The sequence below is a fragment of the Hemiscyllium ocellatum genome, chromosome 10 (assembly GCF_020745735.1).
Source record: "Hemiscyllium ocellatum isolate sHemOce1 chromosome 10, sHemOce1.pat.X.cur, whole genome shotgun sequence".
Classification (NCBI taxonomy): Eukaryota; Metazoa; Chordata; class Chondrichthyes; order Orectolobiformes; family Hemiscylliidae; genus Hemiscyllium; species Hemiscyllium ocellatum.
In genome coordinates, this window is record NC_083410.1 from 107,855,215 (window position 1) to 107,883,199 (window position 27,985).

At 40.2% G+C, this 27,985-nt stretch overlaps 1 protein-coding gene across 1 annotated transcript in view; it reads right to left on the reverse strand.

The window, feature by feature from the left end:
* esf1 (ESF1, nucleolar pre-rRNA processing protein, homolog (S. cerevisiae)) overlaps nucleotides 1–27,985 on the reverse strand; it is an 83,428-nt gene that overhangs the window by 52,313 nt on the left and 3,130 nt on the right. The window contains exons 2-9 of the mRNA XM_060831088.1: nucleotides 25,598–26,349; nucleotides 17,961–18,265; nucleotides 17,672–17,785; nucleotides 12,015–12,130; nucleotides 6,288–6,440; nucleotides 4,921–5,035; nucleotides 1,523–1,685; nucleotides 722–877 (exon numbers count right to left, since the gene is read on the reverse strand). Coding sequence (XP_060687071.1) covers nucleotides 722–877; nucleotides 1,523–1,685; nucleotides 4,921–5,035; nucleotides 6,288–6,440; nucleotides 12,015–12,130; nucleotides 17,672–17,785; nucleotides 17,961–18,265; nucleotides 25,598–26,321 — 1,846 coding nt within the window. The 5' untranslated portion in view covers nucleotides 26,322–26,349. The remainder of the gene's footprint in view (nucleotides 1–721; nucleotides 878–1,522; nucleotides 1,686–4,920; nucleotides 5,036–6,287; nucleotides 6,441–12,014; nucleotides 12,131–17,671; nucleotides 17,786–17,960; nucleotides 18,266–25,597; nucleotides 26,350–27,985) is intronic.

Consider the following 27,985-nt stretch of genomic DNA (forward strand, 5'->3'; position numbering starts at 1 on the left):
AAGGTATTACATATAACCCAAAGTGAACTTCTGATCTTCTATCCTTACAATCACTAACAGTATTTATTTCTGCCACAGTAAATTGCCCGAGTTCACCACTGCTTCAGCTCATGCGCTGCTGAACCATTCAACTATATCCAAACTTTGACAACTGCAATACAGTCCTGGTTCGTTCTACGTTCTACCCTCTATAAATCTGAGGCCATCCAAAACTCTGCTGTCTGATCCCTTACTCATCCCGTTCAGCCAATACCCCCGTGTTCACTGATCTCCACTGGCTCTCTGTCACATACTTCCTTGATTGAAAAATTTTCCTTGTTTTCTAATCTCTCCAAGATCTTGTCCGTTCCTATGAAATCTTGTCCAGGCCTACAACATTCCCAGAAATCTGTACCTGAACCTAAAATCTAAGTGTAAACCTGGCCTCTGGAGGATTTCTGATTTTAATCTCTTCATCGATAGTGGACTTGCCTTCAATTGTCTTGGTTTTCCATTCTGGCATACCATCCACAAACTTCTCCATCTCTCGCCACCACAATCTATTGCTCTGACCCAAGCACTCCTGTCTTGATATCTCCTTTCATGGCTTAGGGGCCTAACTTTACTCTATAATGCTCTTGGAAAGTTCTTCAAATGTTTTAAAACGTTTAAAGTGTTATTTAAACACAAGTCGTTATCGTTCTCCACAATTCATTCAGGCAACAGGCTACAAAAGGTTTACCTGGAACCCAGGTTATCTCCATCTCCATGTCTTTATTTCTTTCTTCCTTTCCTTGTATAGATTTCAATAGCTCTCTGTATTTTAAAATCTGTTCTTCAGTATCCTTCTTTGTCTTAGTTGTCACTTTACTTTCTTCCACGCTTTTAACATCATTGTCTAAAAGTAAGCAAACAAAGTAAATTCTCTGTGGCGCAAGTCAGTACACAAATATGAAAAAATATGATTCAAAAGGAATATATGAAATACATTTTATTAAATGTCCAGGAACGATGCCACTGAAAATGGCCAAAGATAATACCAGAACATATTCATGTCTCAGATACAGAAACTCCAAACAAATATTTTATATTTGGAAAATGCTACTTAAACAGATAGGAGCAATAGATTCTGTAGAGTCAGCCAAGAACGTGTCAAATTAAATTTAATGCCATCAAGCTCAGCACAAAATAAAGAGAGACAAAAACTCCATGGGTGACACTGAAGAAATCAAAAACAAAGGTGAAAGAAAGCCAGAAGTCTCAGTTCACATTAAGTTACAACTATAGTAACTTGCCCCATCAGATGTATTTGTGTGGTGATTATGAACAATGGTGACCAAATCTTACTGGCCTCGAGTTAAATTAACAGTGTCAATTGTGTGCATTCCAACATATCTCAGAACCCTGGGACAGGAAGTGAGGCTAAGAGAAACAAAGCTCAGTACATTTTCTAAGGTCCAAAGGCAGGCACAAGCAAGTCCCAGAAGCACCACTGCTTTCAGTAGATGCTGACCTCCTCCACCTAAACCAAATCCTTCTTTACCTTGCTCTGATTCTTTTTCCTCTTCCATCTCTGCTTCATCATCTTCCTCACTTGAAGATGCCAGGTATGCTTTGAAATCCATTTCCTCGATCTCATCCTTATTAAACTGTTTCGTCAAGGTAGTGATACGCTCATGGTCAGTCTCATCCCATGTCAGTTCTGCCTGCAAGAAACAATGTGATTTCAGATTAAGGACAAGGGCTACCCTTATCACACAACAGACCTCAAAAGACTGTAATAATGTATTACTGATATATCCTGCACTGTCTGGAGGTCATAGGCAAGATAACATTTGAAATTTGAATGGAAAGATTGATAATAGAGATCATTGCTATTTCGAATTTATATTCATGATTTAGATTCATGCAAATAATGCTTACTTTTGTGTTGTACATAGGTATATAAAGGCCAGCATTCCATTAGTCTTTCTGATTATTTTCTGCTCCTACTGATGCCACTTTAATGATCTACATATGCAGATACATAAATCTCTTCAGACTGCTACGGCTTCTAATTTTTCACTATTTGGGATTTTTTATTTCCTGTCCTTTTTAGATCTATAATGGATAGCATCCCATTTGCCTGCATTGAAATCCATTCAGCAGAGCTTCACCCATTCACTTAATAGTTCTTAATGATTTATGCTTCCATCCACAGCAATTATGACATTGGCAATTGTGGCTTTGCATCCCATCATCTAAGTTGTTAATGAACATTATGATTAGTTAAGGCCCCAACACAGTAAGACATTATTAACGGGATGAAGTAGAGTACTTGACTGTTATGCCACTCTCTGTCGATTGTCATTTAGCCTGTTTCCTAACAAGGTCAATCATTTGCCTTCAATTTAATGAGCGTGAATTTTAGCGACTAGTCTTTCATGAGGAATTTTATTCAATGTCTTCTGAAAGTTCATAAAAACAGCATTCATAGACGTTCACTTAGAGTCATAGTCATAGAGACATACACACAGAACCCTTTCTCTTCAACTCATCCATGCCGACCAGATATTCTAAATTAATCTAGTTCCATTTGTCAGCATTTGGCCCATAGTCCTCAAAATCCTTCCCACTCATATATCCATCCAGCTGCCTTTTAAAGGCATATTGTAAATTCACTAACTATAGTCTTTCAAAATTCTCTCAATTTGGGCACCATTCCTTGTACATTTTTCTAATGTAAGTCACTTCATGACTTGAGTTGAGAGAAAAGCATTGGAAAAATAGAGACCTTCTGGTCTCCTTCCTATTGGAAAGATGTTGCGAAACTTGAATGGGTTCAGAAAAGACTTGCAAGGATGTTGCCAGGGTTGAAGGATTTGAGCTATAGGGAGAGGCTGAACAGGCTGGGGCTGTTTTCCCTGGAGGGTTTACAAAATCCTGAGGGGCATAGATAGGATAAATAGACAAAGTCTTTTCTCTGGGGTGGGGGAGTCCAGAACTAGAAGGCATAGGTTGAGGGTGAATGGGGAAAGATATAAAAGAGATCTAAGGGGCAACCTTTTCATGCAAGGGTGGTACGTGAATGGAATGAGCTGCCAGAGGAAGTGGTGGAGGCTGATACAATTACAACATTTAAAAGGCATCTGGATGGGTATAATAATAGGAAGGGTTTGGATGGATATGGCCAGGCGCTGGCAGATGGGACTAGATTGGGTTGGGATATCTGGTTGGCATCGACCAGTTGGACCAAAGGGTCTGTTTCCGTGCTGTACATCTCTTATGACTCTACAACTCTAAATGTTGTAAATATACCAGCCTCCCAATTATCCATTAATTTACTCTGTAATTCTAGGCTCTTCTTCAAAATATTCCATCAGGTTTGTTGGCATAACCTACCCTTCAATATTCTGCCTCAATGTGATCTACTAAAAAACTATCAAGATGTTTAATCACTCAGTCCTTAGTTACAGGCTATAGTAATTCTACAACAATATAGCATTATTTCTCCAATATTTCTCTTTCAACTCAAGTCATGAAGTGACTGCACATTTTTCTAATCTAAAGGAGTGGTACCCAAATTGAGAGAATTTTGAAAGATTATAGTCAGTGCATCTACAATGTGCCTTTAAAACCCTCAGATAGGTTCTGTGGATTTGATGGCAATATTTTCTTCACTTCTGTAATTTTCCAAACATAAATTTTAATAAGTTCATGTCTCTGATTTAATTGATAGAGATGAAGGAGGAGAAAGTGAGGATTGCAGATGCTGGAGATCAGAGTAGACAGTGTGGTGCTGGAAAAGTACAGCAGGTCAGGCAGCATCCGAGGAGCAGGGGAATTGATGTTTTGAGCATAAACCTTCCGAAACCTCGATTCTCCTGCTCCTCGGATGCTGCCTGACTTGGTAGGGATGAAGCCAGATACAAGGGAATACAAATATAAAGAAATACTTGAAAATTGGATTATGTTTATTCCAGCAACACAGATATAGTGGAAACTTCTTAAAGTGGAAGCGCTGGGAACAGATAGAATAATTGTCCCCAGTAGTTTGATAGGCAAACAACAAGGGGCTGCGGATACTGAGACTGGATCCAAGGCACATAGATAAAGCTTGGGGTCTTTATAAAACAAATTATCAGAGTGTAAAATTCACTTCTAAGGTGACAGGTTGATGCAGAAACAATTTTTACATTCAGGATTAGATTTAGTACATAGCTCGAGGAAAGGAAAGTTGAAGAAATGTGGAAATAGGGTAGACAAATATGATTAGAACAATTTTCTGACATGGAGGGCAAATACCTAGACACAGCATTTGAACTAAATTAGTGTTTCCATGTTGTAACTATATTTTTAGGTTTTGGATGTGAGCATGAATAAGTAGGATCTAACATAGCAATCTAAGTTATCCAGAACAAAGCCATTCCATTCCCTGGTAATGATCATATACCAATTAACCTCCAACACCTGTTTATGTAACTAAGTTTGAAGAAGTAACATAAAAACAAAGCATTTATAACAGTGCCAAACCTTTAGTTCTATACCAGAAAATTATTATTTAAAGACTGAGACACAAGTTAAATCTCTCAAACACTTCACTACCAACTCTGGTTCTTAAAAGAAAACAATTTTGTTTTGGCACGTCAAACTGATAAAGCTGCATGAAATCTGCCTTGTTGCACGCTCCATTCCTTCATCTGGTCTATGTTATGCAGTTTTCTGTGTCCAAGATGTTTCTTCAAAAAAATATTCAAAATTGATGCATGTAGAAATGTAGAAAGCAAAGAATTATATCAAGTATTAACGGTTACCATAGAGACTTTATTTACTGCTTCAAACTGATCTAATTTGATTTTCTTTATAAATTCCAAGTTCACGGTTTATGAAATGGATGATACAGTGTATATAAATACATGACCCATGTTGTTTATAAGATTACACGCAAATGCTTTTAATTACCTTTGATGTGCTGAGTGCTGTTGATGTGAAATATTTTGGTTTGTACACTGCCAAATCCACATCTGTAGAAACATCCTTTGGCTCATCTTCAAATGTTAGTTCGTCTGGGATAAACCTGGGTAACAATACAAACCCAAACAAATCACTTTCAGACATATAAATCTTCCATTCCTCACTGACACAGCACTGCAGTAATACAATTTGAATACTTTATTTCACTACCATGAAACAAAAGGCTGCATTCAAAGACTACTACAATTAAGTGACTTCACGTCATGTAAATTAATGTAAAAGACAAGTGCAGCAGACAGTTCAACTACTATTGCTACCATTATTTCAGTAACAGTATTACAAGTTAGTGCATGAACATCTGTTAAGAATTGCATCAACATCATTCCAAATGGAGATTTAACTAACTGACACGGGACAACCGAAGGGGTGCGAGAGGACAAACTGTCGTCACTGTTCTGTTTACTTCACACATACTCGTGCTCATTCATCACTGCAAATTAGATCCATATCCACAAGTAAAAGATATTCTATCAAGTGGCCCATCAACAAACTGCTCATGCATAACACAAAAAAATGACCACTTGGAAACCTAACGAAGGACAATTGTTCCTTGTGCTTTGTACTTCAAGCGCTAAACATTCGGTTCACAAAGGCAAAATGCAGGCTAAAGCAGAAAATGTCAGAAAACTATTAAAAATTAATGACAGTCAAATGTGCAGAATAGACTCTGTACCCAAATAGATTTAAAAGTGCACATGTCCAAAACACTATAGAATGACAATTCAATAGGATGTTGAATTACTGTGATCCAACAGTAGAACTGTTCAAACTGTTTAGTGTCATAGTCAGATCACACTGTGACCAGTGAAGAATAAAGCAAATGTAGAACCAATCTCACCAACATCGTCATGCAAAAGTTATCAACAGGTGGAGTGGATATGGATTGAGATGGAGGTGAATAGCCTAAAATTATTGGAAAACTGGTAGGTTACTGTGCAAGAATCAATGGTTGCTCCAATCTGAAGGGAGCAAGTGATGTACTGCCAAGGAAATTCCAAGCTATGTCTAATATTAGATCCAATTTGACTTCAGTTCAGCTTGACCAGACTGCCACCTGGGAAAATCAGCGCATGCTCCAAATTGGAGGAGCATGGATTTGCACAGCAATGTAAATTCCTAGCGATTCTGAGAGCAGCCGGTTACTGCCAAATGGCCCCTGTTGGCTGAAGGTAGCCCTGTCTGTCGCCACACAACAAGGCTAGCTAAAAGCTACCGACTTGTCCCTTACAGAACTATTTGCACAATTATATATTGCTGTTTGCGAGAGAATGAAAGAGTTTAGTATTCTTTTTCACCTGAGATCCAGAAAAGAGCAGCTGCTCTCAAACTCCATCCCATCACACTCTTCATAAAGTTTATTCGCTGTTTGAGAAGAGTCACAGTCCACCACTGCATAGTAATATTTTAGCCGTTTGAACTGGTACTCTCGTACCTTTTCCCTGATAATTCTATAAATAAACACATCATCAGTTAAAAAGAACCCAAAGCAATTTCTGTAAGACATGTATTTAAACAGCCCAAATTTGTTTCACGACAAAGTGGCTTATGATTCTCTTAGTATTAACTTCAAAGCCAACATTTTAAAAGTTATATTCTACGTTTTTTAAATGTTCGCAAAAATGTCAAGAGCAATTCATGAATGTTGGTAATTTGAAGAGCAGGAAATTACTCAGCTCTTTGAAAGTGCTGTCCACTTAGCCCCTTACCTGTTCTTTTCAATTCTCATGAAATATTTATCCCCTTTCATTTATAAAGTCATTTTGGATGCTCCTTCCACCTATGTTTTTCACAGAGAGTTCAAAAGCCTTATTAACACACTGCATTTTATAAAAATCTTCTCTCTCCTACTTTACCTTTCATAAAAATCTTAAAATTTATGTTTCTAGTTCATGACACTGAGAAATAGTTTCTCTCTCTCATCAAAACCATTGATCATTTTGAGCAGTAGCAGATTTCTCCTCAGCTTGTACTTTTGTTCCCATGGATCCCAGTTTCCTCGATTCATAAGTAAAACTTCTCACTGATCATCACCTTAGTGCTTATTCTGTATCACATCCACATTCCTCACATCTTTCCAAAAGAGAAAGACCTAAAACAGGTCTGACCGGTTCTGCGGCAAAATCACGATGGGTCAAATTTAGATGACACCAAACTCCAGTTAATTTAAAAGATGTATGCCACTTTCATTGGCAGGATAAGGAATCCAACAGAAGAATGCCTTTGATAAGTTACATTTCCAGACTCGTAACTCTGCATGTAATCTGTGCAAACCTATTGTATGACCACATCACTCAATTCGGGCAGGGTTAGGCCTTGTTACATTGTAAATTTCTGGGCAACATATCATTGGACATTGAAGTCTCTCTGCAAGTACAGCTGATGACAGTGACAATCCTGAAGTGACTGACGAATGGGTCTCCAACCTGTTTCCCTAACTGCAAAGGCCATAGAGATGCTCAGGAAATTTTCAGCGTAAAAATATGGAAAATGTATTTGACCTTATTGATGGTGTGGTCGACTGTATCCCCCTCATCTGGGGACAACATGACAAGCAGAAAAAGTCTTTTGTAGAGCTAACTTTATCTCCATTTTTTTCAAGATTTTATTTTATTATACAGGGTCACACTAGTGTAAGGTCTGAACAAATTGAGTAACAAAGAGAGAAAAGTACTGTATGTTTGTATTTCAGCTCTGACTCAAAGACTGTCTGCCCTCACTATCAATTTCCTCTGCTTCTCTCCCTATTCAACACTACAGACTAAACTGGGATTTGGTCAGCCTCTTGCTTTACTCATTCATAGGACATGGTCACTGGCTGGGTCAGTATTACTTGCTGAAAATGTGTTGCTGGAAAAACGCAGCAGGTCAGGCAGCATCCAAGGAATAGGAGATTCGACGTTTCGGGCATAAGCCCTTCTTCAGGATTCCTGAAGAAGGGCTTATGCCCGAAACGTCGAATCTCCTGTTCCTTGGATGCTGCCTGACCTGCTGCGTTTTTCCAGCAACACATTTTCAGCTCTGATCTCCAGACCTCACTTTCTCCTCAGTATTACTCGCCCAGCCCCAATTGCCCTTGAGAAGGTGGTGATAAGTTGCCTTCTTGAACTGCTGCAGTCCATGTGCCTTAAAGAGAGCCACAATATTGTTAGGGATGGAGTTTCAGGATATTCACCCAGTGTCACTGAATTACAGCAACATACTTCCAAGATAGGGGGTGAGTGGCCCACAGGGGAATTTGTCAGTGATAGCATTCCCATGTATCAGCTGCCTTTGTCCTTCTACGACAGTACTTCCAAAACCTTACCTCATTGTGACACCAGTTTGGCACTAAAGCCCCCAGATCTGTGAGAAAAAGGGAGGTGGCTGGGATGCCCGAGAGCATTGGTTTGGGGGGGTGGGGGTGGGGGCGAGGAGGAGTGCCAATAAAAGTCCGGATGGGTGGGGGGATGGGAGTGCGCAGAAAGAAATGTCAAAATCTCTATCACTGATGTTTACGTAAACACAATCTTCTGTTTGTTTAGGATAGAAATTAGACCAATGAGGTCAGACAGTTAGGCCATGCGCACTATGGTAAAACCTGTGGGATGAAGGGACTCACTTCTGTGGGCACTTGGTCAGAGCAATTTGAGAAGCTGTGTTCTAGGTGGTAGAGACCCTTTGTTTAAAAGATGCTGTTGAAGGTACTGGGTGAAGCTGTATATCAGTACTGCTGTAAAGCAGTGTATTGATGGCACCTGTTATGTAATTTCAGCATTACTGGTTCCCGAAACAAACATCAGGCAAGCTGCACTATAACAACATTTTCAGGCAGATAGGTGTTGGGTGTATGGAATTGAGATGCCAGAGGAAATGATGGAGGCTGGCACAATTACAGCATTTAAAAACCATCTAGATGGGTACCTGAATTAGAAGGGTTTAGAGGGATATGGGACAAATGCTGGCAAATGGGAGTAAATTTAATCAGGATATCTGGTCAGCATGGACAAATTGGACCAAATGATCTGTTTCTGTGCTGTACAGCTCTACGATTCTCACTAGGACATGAAATTTATTGAGGCTCAAGGTATTACAATAATTTTTCAATAGAATTTTCAAGATAATGATGCTGTTGAACGAAGAATCTCATGATAAGGACTACGCTGTAATAAGCAAGGGATTTCAAAAAGCAAAAACTCTTCTCTTCATTCTTGTTTAGTCAGCATTTTTGAGAGATAAATATACCTCTGATACTGATGATTTGACAAGGCAGTAAGAGAGCTGAATTAATCTGGATGTAGATTGCAGTTATGTTGCAATGAAAGAATACACAACCGTAGAGCATACGAATAGGCCCTTTACTCCAGGATGTTGTGCTGAACATGATGCTAAGTTAAGTTAATCCCTTCTGCCGGCCCTTGGTCCATATCTTTTCCTTCCTTGCATTTTCATGGGATTATCTAAAAGTCCCTTATACACCCTATTGTATCTGCCTCCACCACCATCCCTGGCAGTGCGTTCCAGACTCCTACCACTGTCTGTGTAAAAACTTACCCCTCACGTTTCCTTTGAATATTCCCCTCTCACCTTAAATGCATGCCCTCTCGTATCAAACATTTCTACTCTGGGGAAAAAGATTATGATCATGAACCCCATCTATGCTTTTCATAAGCTTAGAGACTTCAATGAAGTCTCCTGTTAGTCTCTGTCACTCCAAAGAAAACAACTCAAGTTTTCTAGCTTCTCCTTATAGCTCATACCCTCTCATCCAGGCAGTGTCCTGGTAAACATCTTCTACACCCTCTCCAAAGCCTCCACATCCTTAATGTGCCCCCCTCAGCTGATTGGTTAGTTAGAAAGATCACTGAACCTATCATGCCATAGCCATCCAATCAATATCATCAAAATATTTCGATAAAAATAAAACAATTCATACTATTCATAACTCTTTGTATTTAAATAAGCCTGGACGGTCGGATGCCTGTATTGAAAACACATTTTTATTCATGCTTAATGAGGTTGAGAGGTGACCTTATAGAGGTTTATAAATTCATGAGGGGTATACATAAGGTGTCTTTTCCTTAGGTGAGGGAATTCAAGAATAGGGGGCACATTTTTAAGATGAGAGGAGAAAGATTTAAAAAAGGACATGAAGGGAAATTTTGTTTTTACACAGAGTGGTTCGAGTGTGGAATGAACTTCCAGTGGAAGTGGTGAATATGGGTATAGTTACAACATTTAAAAGGCATTTAGATAAGTACATGAATAAGAAATATTTGGAGGGATATGGGCCAAACGCAGGCAAGTGGGACTAATTTAGTTTGGCGTGGACTAGTTGGACCGAAGGGTCCGTTTCCATGCTGTATAACTCTATGAGTCTATAAATTATTTAACTGGAATTACTCCATGTAACAAAATTTCTTCAAAATAAAATAGCTATTAACATTTCTTTGTACTGGTTGAGAAAACAGACTTGTGTCTTAGAACGCAACGTGAGTTCCCATTCAGTCTGTGATAGATGAACCAGGGGGATAATAAATGTTTGAGCAAATGTTGCCACACGGCACTAAAAGCTTGCTTAGTCTCTTGGGTAATGTAGAACAGACTAAGAATTAAATATTTAGGACATAAGGAAAGAATATGTCCTGCAAATGAGGTGGGAAATAACTGCTATGTGCTGGCCTGCCCCTTGACAGACATTTGAAGTGCAATTTGGATTTTGGACAAAGATCTTTTGGATCTGGTTTGGTCTAGTTTATCAATCCATCTGTTTTTTTTCACTTGCAAAGAGGAAATTACACATATGGGGGTATTGGCTAACTTAATGTCACAACTGGTAAAATCAACCATCCAGACTTGGGTAGTCCATTAATATAAATACTTTTACAACTTGGATGTACATATTGTGGTAAACCATCCTATTAAGTGTCTTCAAACAAAATTTGGCAAAGAGCCAGATGCAGAGACTTTAGTGTTAATTTATCAACTTGTTTGTGAGTACAGAAATTGGTTATTGTTGAAAAGAGAGACTTGTCGCTGAAGGGTTTTGTCTGGTACTCATTAAGACAAATGCAAGAACACTAAATTTCAACAATGGGAAAAGTTTACTGATTCATTGATAAGTTGATGTTCAAGTCTTGCACATTTTTTGAATTCCCTGAGGCTTTGGGGAGCTCCATGAAGATGTCACAGACCATCAGTCAACTTGGCAACTGTTCAGCACCCTTTTCTCTTGTCAAATAATTTGCTGAGATCATTTGATATTGAGCATTCTTGTATTTGCCCTGATGAGTCCAAGAAAAACAGCCTTGGACAATATGGTCCCTTTTCAGATATTGTTAATCAACCTGTTCAAAGATGCTATTACAACAGGTTGGACATGAATCTAGGCTTCCTGGACACAGGACATAGCCACTGCACCACAATAGCTCCCATGTCTATTTTAAGATATTTTCTAAACATAGTATTACACACCTCTGAAGCAGGTGGGAGTTGAACTTGGGCCTCTTGGCTCAGGGGTAGGGCACTATAACTGCACCACTACTCTTTCTGTATCTTTTCAGCTATATTAAAAACCATACAAGCGAAGGGCATTGATTGGATCAATACTTAAACACTTAAGGAGACAACTACAGGTGCAAGAAGTCAAGTGGAGTCAAGCAATATATAATTATGTTTAATTCTGTGAAAAATAAATCCATCCCAAGTCAAGACTGGCTTAGAATGCTTCACCAGCTGGCCAACTGGAATTTGGACTTCAATTGCTGCTAAAAGAATGTCTATTATTTATCATTCTTCTATTACACTGTAACTTGCGTGTTTTGCACTTTTAATGCACTTTATGCCGTGTATGATTGTGTAGTTTGTGCTATTCATGTAGCATTCTCGGTCCTGGAGGAACACTGTCTCGTTTTTCACTCTGTCAGTTGTATATGGTAGAAATGACAAATAAAAGCTACTCTTCTCTCAGGGAAGTGATCAAAAGCCTAGTAAGGAATAAGAAGGTTCTCTAAGGAGGACCAAGGAGTCCAACAAACACCGATTACCTTTGTTCATTAGTATCTTCTTCTGCATCTTCAGGTAAATTGTGGTCCAGCAATTCTGCAGGTCCATGTAGTTCCTCTTCTTTCATCTTTTCCTTTCCAAATTCTGAGGGGTAGATCTACAGTAAATATATTCACCAATTTTAAAAATTGTTTTAGTTCTGGCTTCACCTGCTCTACATTATGTTCTTCAAAAACTAGTTTTTGGGAAAACGCAAGCTAGGATCCAGAAGAGGCATTTCACAGTAAGGCAAGATGGAATGCAATGAGCACATCGGGAGGTACTGTATAGGTGAGTGCTAAGAGAGTGAGCAAGTAGCCCTGAGGTGCAGCCTGGTCCAAGCCATTAGCTGGAGGCCTGCACACAAAGTGCCTTTGAAGTATCTTTTGAATACTAGTTGCTGGTGCAGGTCTCTGCTTCCTAAGGGCTTTGCAAGTGGATCAGAGAGGTGAGGGGTTGGAAAATGTCAGATGCCAATGTCAATGACGAGGGAAGGCTGAGTGGCTGGTGCCCAGGCATTGTGCCCTCAGAGGCTGTTTGGCAACCCACAACATGGAGGCTCCTAGCCACCAGTGGTGGACTGCTTTGACTTCCATGTCAGGAATACCCGACATTTAGTTTGTTTGGTGAGAGGGGAAACTAAGTATCAGTGAGGCGGGTTGTGTTGTTAATTGTGGTTAACAAGCTATTATCCTCTCTAATTGCAATTGTTGCTGGTCTAATGCACAAAAAATGCAGCAAGTTGCTCCCAACATCAAGATAGGCCTTGGTGGACATCACGTGTGATTCTACAAATCTCACCATTGCCCACGTTGTAAAGACCCTAAAAAAATTCTGCTGAAAATCTTTGGCAGAAATGAGGCTCAGACTAGGTAGAAAGAATGTGGCACGGTTGCTCAGTGGTTAACACTGCAGCCTCACAGCACCAGGGACCTGGGTTCGATTCCTGCCTCGGGTGACTGCCTGTGTGGAGTTTACATGTTCTCCCCGTGTCTGTGTGGGTTTCCTCCCACAGTCCAAAGATGTGCAGGTCAGGTGAATTGGCCATGCTAAATTGCCCGTAGTGTTAGGTGCATTAGTAAACATAGGGTGGGGGAATGAGTTACTCCTCGGAGGGTCGATGTGGACTTGTTGGGCCAAAGAGCCTGTTTCCATACTGTAGGGAATCTAATCTAATCTAATCAATATGTTTATTACATAGCACTTAATAGCTAATTATATTACATCTGAGTCATGGGTCTCTGGCAAGACCTCAGGCTAGATTTAAGAGTAAGTAGACATTACCTTTTAGATACATAAAACTTAGCACCAAACTTTGACTTGCAACTTAGATACTGCTGACCTCCTCCCAGAAGTAGTCTTAGAGAGACCAATGGGCCTGGTTTATCTTGTGATCTCAACCTCTTCAGGGACTACTTACCTTACATAAGTCTTAATCCCTTATTTCTGTTTTTTTATTCCTCTCCTTCAATCACCTATCTAAATCAATCCTTCAATGTTGGAATTCTCTCTGCTTCAATTGATAACTCCACTTGTACAACCTGTAGCCTTCACAGTCCTGTGAAAACAGCCTCTCCTGCTAGCTGTCTGTAAACTTGTACATTTAAGATAGTGAAGTGTTAAATATTTCAAGTGATTCCATGCAACCTGTTGCTGTAAGCAGTGATCACCTCAATTTAAAATTTGATGTACAGCACCCTCTGCTGGGTTAAAGTCCAGAAACCGTGATTGCAATGCAGCCAATAATCCTTTCACTAACATGGACTTTAAACTTTAGCATTAATACAGATGAGGGACAGGTAATGAAATTTACTTCATCACCATATGCAATTACATTTCTCCTTTTTAATGTCGGATCATATCCAATATTTTTAAATTAAAAATCTTAAGTTATAAAGTACTACAAAAGGAGCACGTGTAATCGTGTGAAAATTTGAGAGATTTCTGCTCCTCTTCCCTTTCAATGAAAGGCAAAATTAAAATAAAATACACAAGAAAGGGGCCAAAATCTCAAAATGCAGAAGACACCACCTGGTCAGTTGTTCTCGGACAGTGTGGGAAGTAATATGTTGAACTGAAATGTGTGTGTGTGTGTGTGTGTGTGTGTGTGTGTGTGTGTGTGTGTGTGTGTGTGTGTGTGTCAGAAAAGGAAACTTTGCCAAGGTGTACCCCCACCCTCCCAAACAGTCCATAACACAGTAACAACAGGAGCTACTCTGTGATCAAACATATCCAATGTGTTTATCTTATTCAATCATCCATATGGAGAGTGCTGATGTAAAATTTTCTTCTAAATAATAAACTGGTGTAAGTCACTGGTTCGGTCTGAGATAGAATTTAGTATCCAATTCTTAGCATCGATTTTAATGTCCTAAAGCAGTGCAGAATCAACTTGCTGTTAGTATACTAAACTTGTAATGCCAAAGGATTACAAAAGTTGATCATGTTCTCCTTTAAGTTGAGAGGTTAAAGGAAGATTCAATACAAGTGTTTAAAATTATAATGGGTTTTAGAAAATAAGGAGAGAATTTCCACCAGCAGGAGGGTGGGTAATCAGAGAACACAGATTTAAGAAGCAGCGAAGGGACCAGGTTTTGTTTTATTTACTCATTTACAGGATGAGGGTGTCGCTGGTCAGGCCAGCATTTATTGCCCATTCCTAATTGCCCCAAGGGCAGTTAAATGTAAACCATATCACTGTGGGTCTGGAGTCACATGTAGGCTAGAGCAGGTAAGGATGACAGTTTCCTTCCCTAAAAGGACATCAGTAAACCAGATGGGATTTTCCAACAATGGATTCGTCGTTTTCATCAGACTTTTAATTCCAGATTTTTACCAAATTCAAGTTTCAACACCTGCCATGGCGAGATTTAAACACTAGTACCCAGAATATTAGCTGGTTTTGAAAAAGGGCCCATCTCCTACCACTGCACAGATGGTCTGTACAGTTGATGCCACCGATCGATCACCACCCAGCTGAGCACTGGAGTCACTACCCTAGTCTCACCCCAAACCAGGTGTTCTTCCTTCCATCTTCAGGTGTCAGATCTTCTTGATGACCCTACTTGGAAGATGTATTTACTCACTGAACAATCAGGAAAACTGCACCTTTTACTTGGTTTGGCCACCACCACGTTACTGAAACAAACAATTACATGTTGTATTGCTAGCAGTGACATCAAAGGTTTCATAACTGCACAGGTGATGATGCAAATACAGCTTGTTTTTAAAGGCAGCAAGGTGTTATGGCCTAGGGCATTCTGATTGAAGGGGGACTGGAAGCAGATTTTAAAGTAATAATTAAAAGGAAATTGGATAAATACTGAAGATAATGTTTACTGTAGAGGAGGAGACCAATCAGCCCATTGTGTCAATTCTGCCTCTGTGCAGCTAATTCCATTCCCCTGCCTTTTCCTGGTAGCTTTGCATGTTGTTTGTGTTCAGATAATTATCCAATTTCCTTTTTAAAAGCCACAATGGAAACTGTCTCCCCCACACTCTCACGCTTTGTAGAACCCAATCATTCACTCTTTTAAAAAAAAAGTTTCCTTCTGTGTCATCTTTTGCTATTTGCTTTAAAAACATTTAGGACGTTATGGCAATAAAGCAGTGGAATGGAACTAATTGCTTAGCTCTGAAACATCTGGCACAGACATGATGGGCTGATGGCCTTATTTAGAGCTATGATTTATTTATCAGGGTAATATGTCAATGAACATGGAGGGCAACATTTTAGAAGATGAATAGAGATTTTCTTACTCCCTTCATTCTGAGATGCACAATGCCTTTAGAGATCTGCCCATCAGCACTGATGACTTTGTGATGTTCAGTACTTCACCCAATTAGATTAACATGTTTTTTTTAAATAATTCCATTCTAATCATTCTCAAGCATCAATATAACCTTAGACTGCTCTTTGATACATTTTGTCTGTGCATTCCTTGGAAATAAAACCATTCCTTAGGGAGAAACCAGTAAGTAACATGACACTGTAACATTCACCAAGTTCACAACATCGAAATGCTAATTAGTTCCACACACAGAAGACAAAGCCATAAGGCCAGCTTATACTCCCATACCACAATTACACAGAGAGAGGAAAATGCAGAGTTAATGTGGCTGTCTGACAATGTAGAGGAACTTCCCAGTATTCATGATCCTTGCTGGAGACACCGCTACCACACTCGTGACACCAAGTTAAATACTTACATGAGTTTTCCCCTCTTTATTGTTTAATAAAATGCCATGGCAGCATTCCAAATCCACAATGGATTGATACCACAGACATTTAAAGACAGAAGACAGCCGATTCAGCCCAGTGCTTCACGCTAGCTACACTAACCCATGTTCACATTCTAAAATATTGTGATTTCTGATCGCCCCCACTACAAACAGCTCCATCAAAATTTGTGTTCCCTTCTCCAAGTCCAATTTTTAAAACTGACACTTTCTCCTGAATTCTGCTTCCTCCGTCATACAAGCGTTCCCCACGATTAAAGAATGGCTTCCCGTGCCTCTGAGTATTGCGCTCCTATTGAGTGAGGAGATTGGTAAGGAGAACGCAAAAATGGAAATTGCTGGAAAAGCTCAACAGGTTTGGCAGCATCTTGGAGAAAAATCACAGTTAATATTTCAGATAAAGTGACCCTTCCCCAGAACCGGGCAGCATGGTGGCACAGTGGTTAGCACTGCTGCCTCACAGTGCCAGAGACCCGGGTTCAATTCCTACCTCAGGCGGCTCTGTGTGTGGAGTTAGCACATTCTCCCCGTGTCTGCGTGGGTTTCCTCCGGGTGCTCCGGTTTCCTCCCACAGTCCAAAGATGTGCAGGTCAGGTGAATTGGCCATGTTAAATTGCCCGTAGAGTGGGGGGAATGTGGGTGGTGGGTCGGTGTGGACTTGTTGGGCTGAAGGGCCTGTTTCCACACTAAGTAATCTAATCTAAAGACCCTCACTTTCTATTGAAAAAGAAGGATACAGTTATAAAACAAGTAATTAGGAAGCCAAATGGAATTTTGTCATTTATTGCTAAAGGGATTGAGTTTAAAAGCAGGAAGGTTTTTTGTTTAGATTCCCTACAGTGTGGAAACAGGCCTTCGGCCCAACCAGTCCACACCGACCCTCGTAAGAGCAACCCACCCAAACCCATTTCCCTCTGACTAATGCACCTAACACTGGACAATTTAGCATGGCCAATTCACCTGACCTGCAAATCTTTGGACTGTGGGAGGAAACCGAAGCACCCGGAGGAACTCCACACAGACAGTTTCCCGATAGAAAGGAGACCATAATCGCATGCAATATTCCAACAATGTCCTCTACAGCTGCAACATGACCTCCCAACCCCTGTACTCAATACTCTGACCAATAAAGGAAAACATACCAAATGCCTTCTTCACTATCCTATCTACCTGTGACTCCACTTTCAAGGAATGGCCTGTTCCTGCTCCTAACTAGTGTGGCCACGTTGTATTCTCTTGATGTCCATGTATCTGTGTTATATGAGGGGCTAGGGGTGGAGAGGGAGAGGGGGATGAGAGGGAGGCAGAGGGGGAAAGAGACAGAGAGAGAAAAAGGGGGAGAGATAGAGAGAGAAGGAGAGAGAATAGGCAGTTTAAAAAAAAAGTGGTAAAAAACATGGAAAAGTTTTCAAATGCTCACCTTCACAGACAAGATAGCACCTCCTTTGGGGACGAAGGAATTGAACAATACCAACAGGTCCTTTGCCTTTATTTTATCCCAATCTATGTTGCAAACTGCTAATCGTCGAGTGATCTGAGGTAAAACAGGATGTGTTATTAGAATCTTGTGAAAATACACCCCCTGCCCAACTTTGCAAACCATTTCAATGAAAGTTAATAATTTAATAATAAGATATGATCCTAAAATGTTTATATTTTTACTTAAGATCTGGACGATCAAATGGGGAAAAAAAAATTGTGTGATGTACCGTGTCTGTACGTGGAGCATCCTTAGCTAACTCGCCCCATTCATGTTCAATTTCTGGAGGCTTTGACGATAGATCATCAAAATAGTCATCATCATCAGAGCTTGTTTCAATATTCCCTCTACCCCTGGCTAAGTCGGGACCACTGTCGCTGTCGGTGTCTTCCTCAGATAATTCCTCATCATCTTCACTGTCTCCGGTTTCTTCACTTTCCTCCTCCTGACTCTGGTGACCCGATCCTGTAGATCTTGCTTCAAACGAGCTGCCTTCACCCTGATCGCTGTCACCTTCGTGGCTGTCACTGCTTTCTGAAATGCAAAAACAATCACATGAGTATTTTCATTTCGTAAAAGGCATTCCAAAACCATCTATAAAAACAAAATGGTGGGATGACACCCTTCGTGCAGCAGTTGAAAAAATAGGAAGCGCACAGGAAAGAGTCAACATTTCAGGTCTATACTCTTCAGTAGATCTTTTGCCAAGGTTATTCACCCAAAACTTTGATTGTAGTATTCAAGGCTGCCAATTGGTGCACCCCTGTTTCTTTCAGGGTGCCAGCATTTGAAAAACTTTACTTTTTATTTGTATTGGTTGGTCCCATTCCCTTCAAAACAGCTGATGCAAAGATATAAAAATACTTTTAAAAGTTGGGCAGCTCACAGAGAATTCAATTAACATTCCTCAAGTCTGATTTAATCTCTCATGTTTATGAATGGAATTTTTTTTTGCCATGAGCTTTTGTTTTCCACAATAATCTTTGGTATGGCACTTTATCAAAGCCTTCTGGAAATTTGTTCCACAGCACATCTTACTTCCTCAAAAGAAATGGTCAAACATGATTTTCCATTCACAAAATAACGAGAACATAAGGATGAGGATATAGGGGACATGGTTAGTAAGTTTGCAGTTAACACCACAATTGGTGGTACAGTGAACAGTGAAGAAGGTTATCTAAGATTACAAAGGGACCTTGATCAATTGGGTCAATGGACTGAGGATGGGCAGATGGAGTTTAGTTTGGATAATTGCAAGGTATTGCATTTTGTTTAAAAAAAAAACAAGGGCAGTACTTATACAATTAAGAGTAGGGGCCTGAGTAGCATTGTAGAGCAGATAGACCGAGGGGGTTCAGGTATATAATTCATTGAAATTTGAGTCACAGGTAGACAAAGTGGCTAAGACGTCATTTAGCATGCTTGCTTTCATTGGCCAGACCTTTGAACATAGGGGTTGGGACATCATGTTAAGGTTGGTCACGACGTTGATGAAGCCTCTTCTGGAGTACCGTGTGCAGTTATTGTTTCTCTTTTATAGGAAGGATATTATTAAACTGGAGAGGGTTCAGAAAAGATTTACCAAGATGTCACCAAAAGTAGAGGGTTTCAGTTACAAAAATAGAATGGGACATTTTTCACAGGAGCATTGCAGTTTGAGGGTGACTTTATAGAAGTTTAAAAAATCATTAGGGCATAGATAAGGTGAACGACCAAGGACTTTTCCCGAGAAGTTCCCTCGAAGTGTGGGAGTTCAAAACTGGGGACATATTTTTAAGGTGAGAGGAGAAAGTTCTACAAAGGACAGAAGAGGCAACTTTTTTTTTAAACACTGATAATGGTTTGTGTGTGGAACAAACTGCCAGAGGAAGTGGTGGATGCAGGTACAGTTACAATATTTCAAAAACATTTGGATAAGTATATAATAGGAAAGGTTTGGAGGGATATGGGCCAAATGCAGACAAGTGGGACTAGTATTGTTTGGGATTATGATCGGTGTGGATGCAGTAGACCCAAGGGTCTATTTACATTCTGTATGATTCCATAAAACTGGAACATATATTTTACCTTTTGGAACTATAAACGGAAATGGAAATTGCATTGCTAAAAAATTTGAAATACCAGGAGAGATTTACAACTTGGAAGAAAATTCAGTCATGCACATTTTTTTAGACTGTGTGAGAGAACGTTGCTTTTCGATGCATCAGGGAGATAGGTTGAGACAGAGTGGCATCAAGAGTCTTTGAGTTAATGAAATTCTGTTTGTTACAAAGCTGAAAGCACAAGGGCAGCTCGAGAAATCCAGAGCTTGTGAAATGAACATCTCTCTCATCCTCTCTCTACGTGGGGAAAGACAAAAACAAAGCAAGCTTGAAATACAACTCTACCAAGAAATGACCTGGATCTGAAAGATTATCTATCAAAGTGAAGAACAACAACCACCTTAAAGACAGCAGCATGTTATAACAAATGGGACTGTGTGAGACAGTGTAATTCATCCATGAAATCTGGTCTTCTGATCTCTGGAATTTTATTTATTCTCTCTATATTATTTTCTACTCGTAATATCAGCATCAAACCATCTGCCTTTTGTCTGTTTTAATTATGAATGAGTATGTAGGTATTCTGGAATTTTAAAGGGGCATAGATTAAGTTGCATAGTAGAAGATTAGAAATCCTTTCTCCCGTCTTTTGTTAAAATTAACTGTGTTACAACAAATAATTATTTTATGTTAATAATGAAAGCTGGTGTGAATTGTTTTTGTCCTGAACTGCAGTAAGGCGGGTAAATTGGTCACCTTGATGAAAATTAAATGAGGAGATAGAGATGATTGAAAATGCTAGAGGGTCAGAACCAATAAAAGTGTGGTGCTGGAAAAGCACAGCAGGTCAGGCAGCATCTGAGAAGCAGGTGAATCAATGTTTCGGGCAGGACCCTTCATCAGGACTGGGGAGGGGGAAGGAGGCTGAGAAATATCTTTGCGGAGGGAGGGAGGAAAACATCTTCAAGGTGGATATCCTTGGAAGGCTCTTTCACTGTATGGTGAGCAGCGACTAGGAGTTGATGAGGACTGCCGATGCTGGGGGATTAACTTGGTGTGAAAGCAGAGCTGGCTCAGGTGATTTGCAAATTAGATTAAAGGGTGGGTCAATGGAGATGCAGTGACAAACATTTAAGAAGATATTTCAGAACACGCATGACAGATACATTGCAAGGAGTAATTTTATACATTTTGTCATGGCTTGGGGAACTGTGGGGCACAATTACCAGTACACGCTCCCCAGTTACCTCATGACAAAAGCGATTTTGACTGCAATATTAGCACAAACTTAGTTAAGTGCCTAGCTATTACTTTGTAAATAGTAGCTTCTATCATTTCCCCTATGACAGTTGTTAAGCTAACTGCCTTGTTCTTCCTGCTTTCTTTCTCTTCCACTTTTTGAATAAAGGAGTTACATTATCTTCCAATCTCATGGGACCTTCCTGAATCTAGGGAGTTCTGAAAAACTGAAATCAATGCATCAACTATCTCACTGGCCACTTAGTTTCGGAACGGAGAATGAAGTTCATCGGGATGAACCGATTTATCAGCTACAGCTCCAACAATTCACTTCCATGTGGATTGTAATTTTCCTGAGGTCCTTCCTCCCTTCCATTTCCTGACTTATGGGATGTTACTTATGTCTTCACTGCAGAAGATACATGTAGAATATCTGTCCAATTCATCTGCAACTCATTATTTTTCATCATTAATTCTTCAGACTTACTTCCTTCAGGACAAATGCTCACTTTGTTAACTTATTTCTTTTTAAAACATCTACAGCAATTTTCATTATCTTCTTTTTACTCACACATAGTTTTCTCTCTTATTCTAATCTTTGCCTTTTTATTAATTTTTAAAATCAAATCTTTACTATTTTTAGAGATTGTCCAATATTGTGGCCCACCCACTATCTGCCTTTACATAACTATATGCTTTGTCTTTTAATTTGATACTACCTTTAAGGTTTCTGCTTAATTATGGATAGTGGGTTTGTCCTTTGGAATTTATCTGACTCCTTGAAATGTATTTAATGTATATATTCTGAAATATCCCTTTAAATGTTTGTCACTGCATCTCTGTTTAAATCTAATCTACTTTCAAGCCAAGTTAATTGCCCTTATTTATTTTTTGAACTCCTCTCTCACTCAAACTGCATGTTAAATTCAATCATGTTGTTGATTGCTGCCTTGTGTTGTCTTTACTGTGAGATCATAAATTAATCTTATCTCATTACATAATACCAGGTCAGGTAGAGCCAGCTCTCTAGAAGGCTGCAGAACACAAAACTAGTGTGAAAACATTCCATGAATTCCTCACCTACCCTTGAGCATCTGACTTTACTAATCCATGTGTAGATTCAAATGTCTAGCAATTTCTTTTATGCTGTACCTGACTGTGTAGTTAACATTAGGCAGCCCATGCACCACTCCCACAAGTGACTTACAGTCAGTCAGAGACTGACAGAAACAGACTCTTTGATCCAATTTGTCCATGCCGAACAGATATGCCAACCTAATCCAGTCCCATTTGCCAGCATCTGGCCCATATCCCTCTAAACCCTTCCTATTCATGTACCCATCTAGATATCTTTTAAATGCTGCAATTGTACTAGCCTCCACCAGTTCCTCTGGCAGCTCATTCCATATACGCACCACCCTCTGCGTGAAAAACTTGCCCCTCGGACCTCTTTTATATCTTTCCCCTCTCATCCTAAACTAATGCCCTCTAGTTCTGGACGCTCCCACCCCAGGGAAAAGACTTTGTCTCTATTTAACCTATCCATGCCCCTCATGATTTTATAAATCTCTATGAGGTCACCCCTCAGCCTCCGATGTTCCAGGGAAAACAGCCCAGGCCTATTCAACCTCTCCCTGTAGCTCAAATCCTCCAACCCTGGCAATATCCTTGTAAATCTTTTCTGAACCCTTTCAAGTTTCACAACATCCTTCCAATAGGAAGGAGACCAGAATTGCACACAATATTCCAACAGTGGCCTAACCAATATCCTGTACAGCCGCAACGTGATCTTCCAATTCCTATACTCAAAACTCTAGCCAATATAGGAAAGCATTCCAAATGCCTTCTTCACTATCCTATCTACCTGCGACTTCACTTTCAAGGAACTATAAACCTGCACTCCAACCAACTTTGTTCTTTGTTCAGTAACACTCCCTTGGACCTTACCATTAAGTGTATAAGTCCTTCTAAGTTTTGCTTTCCCTAACTGCAAAACTTAGCATTTATCTAAATTAAACTCCATCTGCTACTCCTCAGCCCATTGGCCCATCTGATCAAGATCCCATTGTAATCGGAGGTACCTTCTTCGCTGTCCACTACACCTTCAATTTTGGTGTCATCTGCAAACTTACTAAGGATACCTGCCATGTTCACATCCAAATCATGTATATAAATGATAAAATGTAGTGCATCCAGCACCAATCCTTGTGGCACAAACAATCTTCCACCATCACCCGCTGTCTTCTACCTTTGAGCCAGTTCTGTATCCAAATGGCTAGTTCTCCCTGTATTCCACGAGGTCTAACCTTGCTAATCAGTTCGACATGGGGAACCTTGTCGAACGCCTTACTGAAGTCCATATAGGTCATGCCCACCGTTCTGCCCTCATCAATTCTCTTCGTTATTTCTTCAAAAAACCCAATCAAGTACGTGAGACATGATTTCCCACGCACAAAGCCATGTTGCATATCCCTAATCAGTCCTTGCCTTTCCAAATACATCTAAATCCTGTCCCTCAGGATTCCTTCCAACAGCTTGCCCACCACTGATGTCATGCTCACCGGCCTATAATTCCCTGGCTTGTCCTTACCACCTTTCTTAAATAATGGTACCACATTAACCAACCTCCTGTCTTTCCGGCACCTCACCTGTGACTATCAACAAGACAACTATCTCAGCAAGGGGCCCGGCAATCACCCTCCCTAGCTTCCCACAGAGTTCTAGGGTAAATCTGATCAGATCCTGGGGATTTATCCACCTTCATGCATTTCAAGACATCCAGCACTTCTTGCCTTTATTATTTCTCATCCCTACCCAAACCATTTTGATATTCTGCCACTCAACCTGACACTGAACTTAGATTGTCTCTTTCCATTATGTTAATTAAACTAACAGAGCCACCCCTCCACCTTTTTCTTCTGGTCTTTCCTAAAGGCCCTGTACCCTTCAATGTTCGGGTCCCAATCCATGTCATCCTGCAGCCCTGTCTCTGTAATGGCTATCAAATCATATTTATTTATTTCTATTTACATTCCTATTTTAAATGCTCTTTGCAGTCAGACACAATTTTCAGTTTCATTTTATCCTCTTTTTGTAACTTATCGACGTATTTATTACTTGACTCTTATATTTGTACTCTCTCTCCTTCCTTGTCACAGTCTGTTAACATGTCTTGTGTTAATACAATTCTCATTTGCCTTGCTTGCATACCTTCCCAAATTTGATACTTGCTGCCATCAATTTAGTTTATAATTCTCTTGTCTCCCTCGTTGTTCAGCATACATGAACACTGGCTGTAGCATGGTTCAGATGCAGGCTATTGCAAATGCACAGATTTAAATGTACCTGTGCACTCAATTAATTCTGGCTTCTTGTGCCAAAGTTGAAGGCGACACCTATACGCAGTTGCCAGATACATTTGTAGAAAACCTTCCTGCTCTTCTTCAAACATGGTCCACAAACCTTTTGTGTCTGTGAAGGCACAGAAATGTTGGTACCTCCAACAATGCTGCACTCACTTAACATGGCATTGGATTGTTAGGTTGGCATATGGACTGAGCTTGGTAGTGAGGCATGAACTCTCAACATTCTCATTCACAGTAATGAGCGCGACCAACTCAATCAAGCTTAAACCTGTAATGAGATCTCAAAAATTAACATAAAACTGTCAACAAGAAACTTGATGTCCAAAGTTGATGCAAGGATGCTAACAGTTAAGCATAATTTAAGATTCAAACTGCAAAGAATGAGTGCAGCATGGAGTCATACCAGAATAACAACTGGACATGAAGGGTTGAATTGTGAGGACAGACTGCCCAAATCAGGGTGGTGTTCCTTGGATCAAAGTTTTCAAGATATTGATGGGAACAGACTGGGTGGATTGAGAGAAAATATTTCTGCTAATTGGGGACTTTAGGATTAAGGGGCAGAGTGGACAAGTGGGAGCTGTACTTTTCAGCACTGAAATGAAGAAACACTTCCACACACACACAAAGGGTGGAACAAATTTGGAACTCCCTTCTACTCATAGCTAACGATGCTGTATCAGTTATTAATTTTGAAGTCTAACCTGGCAAATTTGTGTTCACCAAATTATACAAAATGTAGGGCAGAAAGCAGGTGTTCAGTTGCAGATCAGCCTTGTTCTCATTGGCTGGTGGAACAGGATCCAGGTGAGTAGTTCTTACATCCTGTTCCAAGCACAAAACTATCCAAATCAATAACAAAGGCAGAAAACAAAGCTTCAAAGGAAAAACGTGAACAAACAAATAAATTGAACAGGTGCAATGGAGATTCCAGGTCGAGAGTGTGGTGCTGGAACAGCACAGCAGGTCAGGCAGCATTCAAGGAGCAGGAGAATTGACGTTTTGGGTATAAGCACAGGAAAGGGCTGATGAAGGGCTTTTGCCGGAAATGTTGATTCTCCTGCTCCTCGAATGCTGCCTGACCTGCTGTGCTTTTCCAGCACAACACTCTCGACTCTGATCTCTAGCATCTGCAGTCCTCACTTTCTACCTGCAATTGAGATTCCCACTGGATCCAGCACAGTCAGAGGAAAAGTGATAATTTCAGGAAAGTCACATACCACATTCAATTTCATGCTCTGAAGAACTCCAACTTATCAAACTCCTTTCTTGATTTTCTCGATTCCTTGCTTCTAATTGTTTCCCCATATCTTGATTTATGTTGAGATTTTTCCTTGGCTGTTTCTTCTGTTTGGATGTGGATTTCTCCTGTTTTGCACTTATCTGCTCCATCTCTTCATCACTGCTTTCAGCACCATCATCTTTAATTACACTCATCTCATCGGCAGGTCCTTTAAGCTTTTCCTGTTTAAATGGTGTCTTGGTCGACTCTTCAACAAGATTGTTGTTCAACTTTTCAGTTTCCAGGTCCTGCCTTGCCGCCTTGTCCACATCAGATTTCAAAAACATCCCCTGCTTTCCCTTCTTTTTGTCCAATGCGGTGCCTTTTGCATCTTTCTTGGGATCATCCTTTCCTCGCTGTTTCAGATTTTTCTTAATCTTCCCTCTTCTTTTCTCCTTCACGTCTTCACTTTCTCCTAGGTCCGAGTCCTCGGAATCCAAGTCATAAAATCGCTTCAGGTCCTCTGTGGTGCTGTGGTTGATTGGTCTTCCTCGCTTGTCCACGGTGTAATTCAGTTTGAACTTCTTATCATGAAACATCCCCTGAAATCTCTTATCAATCTTGATCTTGCGTTCCTTGTCAGGCATCTCCCAGAACCTGGGGTCAGTCATCACCTGACTGAAACGTCCATCGTTCATGATTTCCTGGGATCTTGACACCATTTTCACTCAAACTTCTGACTTGATAAAACTGCAACAACAAAAATACAACTTTCAATAAATCAAATATCTCAGGGAAAATAAAGCAAGTTGAAATATCAAAAGTGAACTGGTTACATTTTGCTCCGAGACAGAGATTTTCTGAATTACAATCTACACATCAGCAGAAGATCATTCAGGCCCTCGAGCCTACTCCGCCATTCAATAAGATTATAGCTGATTCTGATTGTAACCTCAAATCCGGATTCCCCCCTATTCCAGATTACCTTTCGCCCCATAAAAACTGAAAGAACTGCGGATGCTATAAATCAGAGACAAAAACAGAAATTGCTGGAAAAGCTCAGCAGGTCTGGCTGGAGAGAAATCAGAGTTAACATTTTAGATTGAGCGACCCTTCCTCAGTTCTGACTCAGCCAGACCTACTGAGCTTTTCCAGAAATTTCTATTTTTGTCTCTAACCTTTCACCCTCTTGCTTAACAAGAATCTATGCTTTATTCCTGATGAAGGGCTTTTGCCCGAAACGTCGATTTCGCTGCTCCTTGGATGCTGCCTGAACTGCTGTGCTCTTCCAGCACCACTAATCCAGACCCTTAACAAGAATCTAACTACATTTGCCTTAAAAATACTCAAGGACTCTGTTTCCTTTGTCGTTTCAGAAAGAGACCACGATCCTTAGTGAGAAATTATTTCACTGATCTCTGTTTTAAATGGGTCACCCCAATCATTTGAACAGTCCTTGAGGAATAAACATATTTTGCTTTACCCTCACAGCACCTTCTAATGAAATCCCAACTAAGGACAGGCAATCTGCTTCCAAGCCTTTATACATGCAGTCCCTTGACAATTCCTTATGAAGCTGAAAATGTGTTGCTGGAAAAGCGCAGCAGGTCAGGCAGCATCTTGCTGGAAAAGCGCAGCAGTCCTCACTTTCTCCTAGAAGATTTTTCTAATTCCTTATGAAGGGCTTATGCCCGAAATGGCGATTCTCCTGCTCCTCGGATGCTGCCTGACCTGCTGTGTTTTTCCAGCGTCACATTTTCGACAAATCAAATAATTGGCAAAAATGATCTTATTTGCATTAAGCTCTACATGGCCCCAGTGCCTGTTAATTAAATCTGGAACCTGCCTTGTGTAAAATCATTGTTGTTAACTTGTCCTCCCACCAGTTAGACCTTGAATTCTAGGATTGGACACCTATTGCTGAGGTCCACTTTGCAGTATTTCAAATGTCCACAGTGCCCAGAAGCAGCTCTGCCCTGGCTGTGATATTTATAAGAAGATTACTGTGGAAAACTCCACAGAAATATTCACAAAAGGACGTCTTGTTGACGAATGCCCCACTGATCTAGATGGGCAGACAAAAACAACAACTGCCGAATGATATACAAAAAGCACTGTATGTCAACTGTTGCTTTGAAAACCATATATTTCCAATTTTGGGCAAATATTAACAGAAGTGTTGGAAACACTCAGCAGGTCAGGCAGCATCAGTGAACAGAGAAACACAACTCGCCAGTTTTAATAAAATATCAGCAAATTGATAACTCTCTTTCTCTCATTATCAATGTTACCTGACGTGCTGAAAGTTTGCCAATGCTTATAGTATTTATTGTGGTGTAAGTCATTGGCTGTAACTGGAGCTGGAACAACATTTGATGGTTTCTCT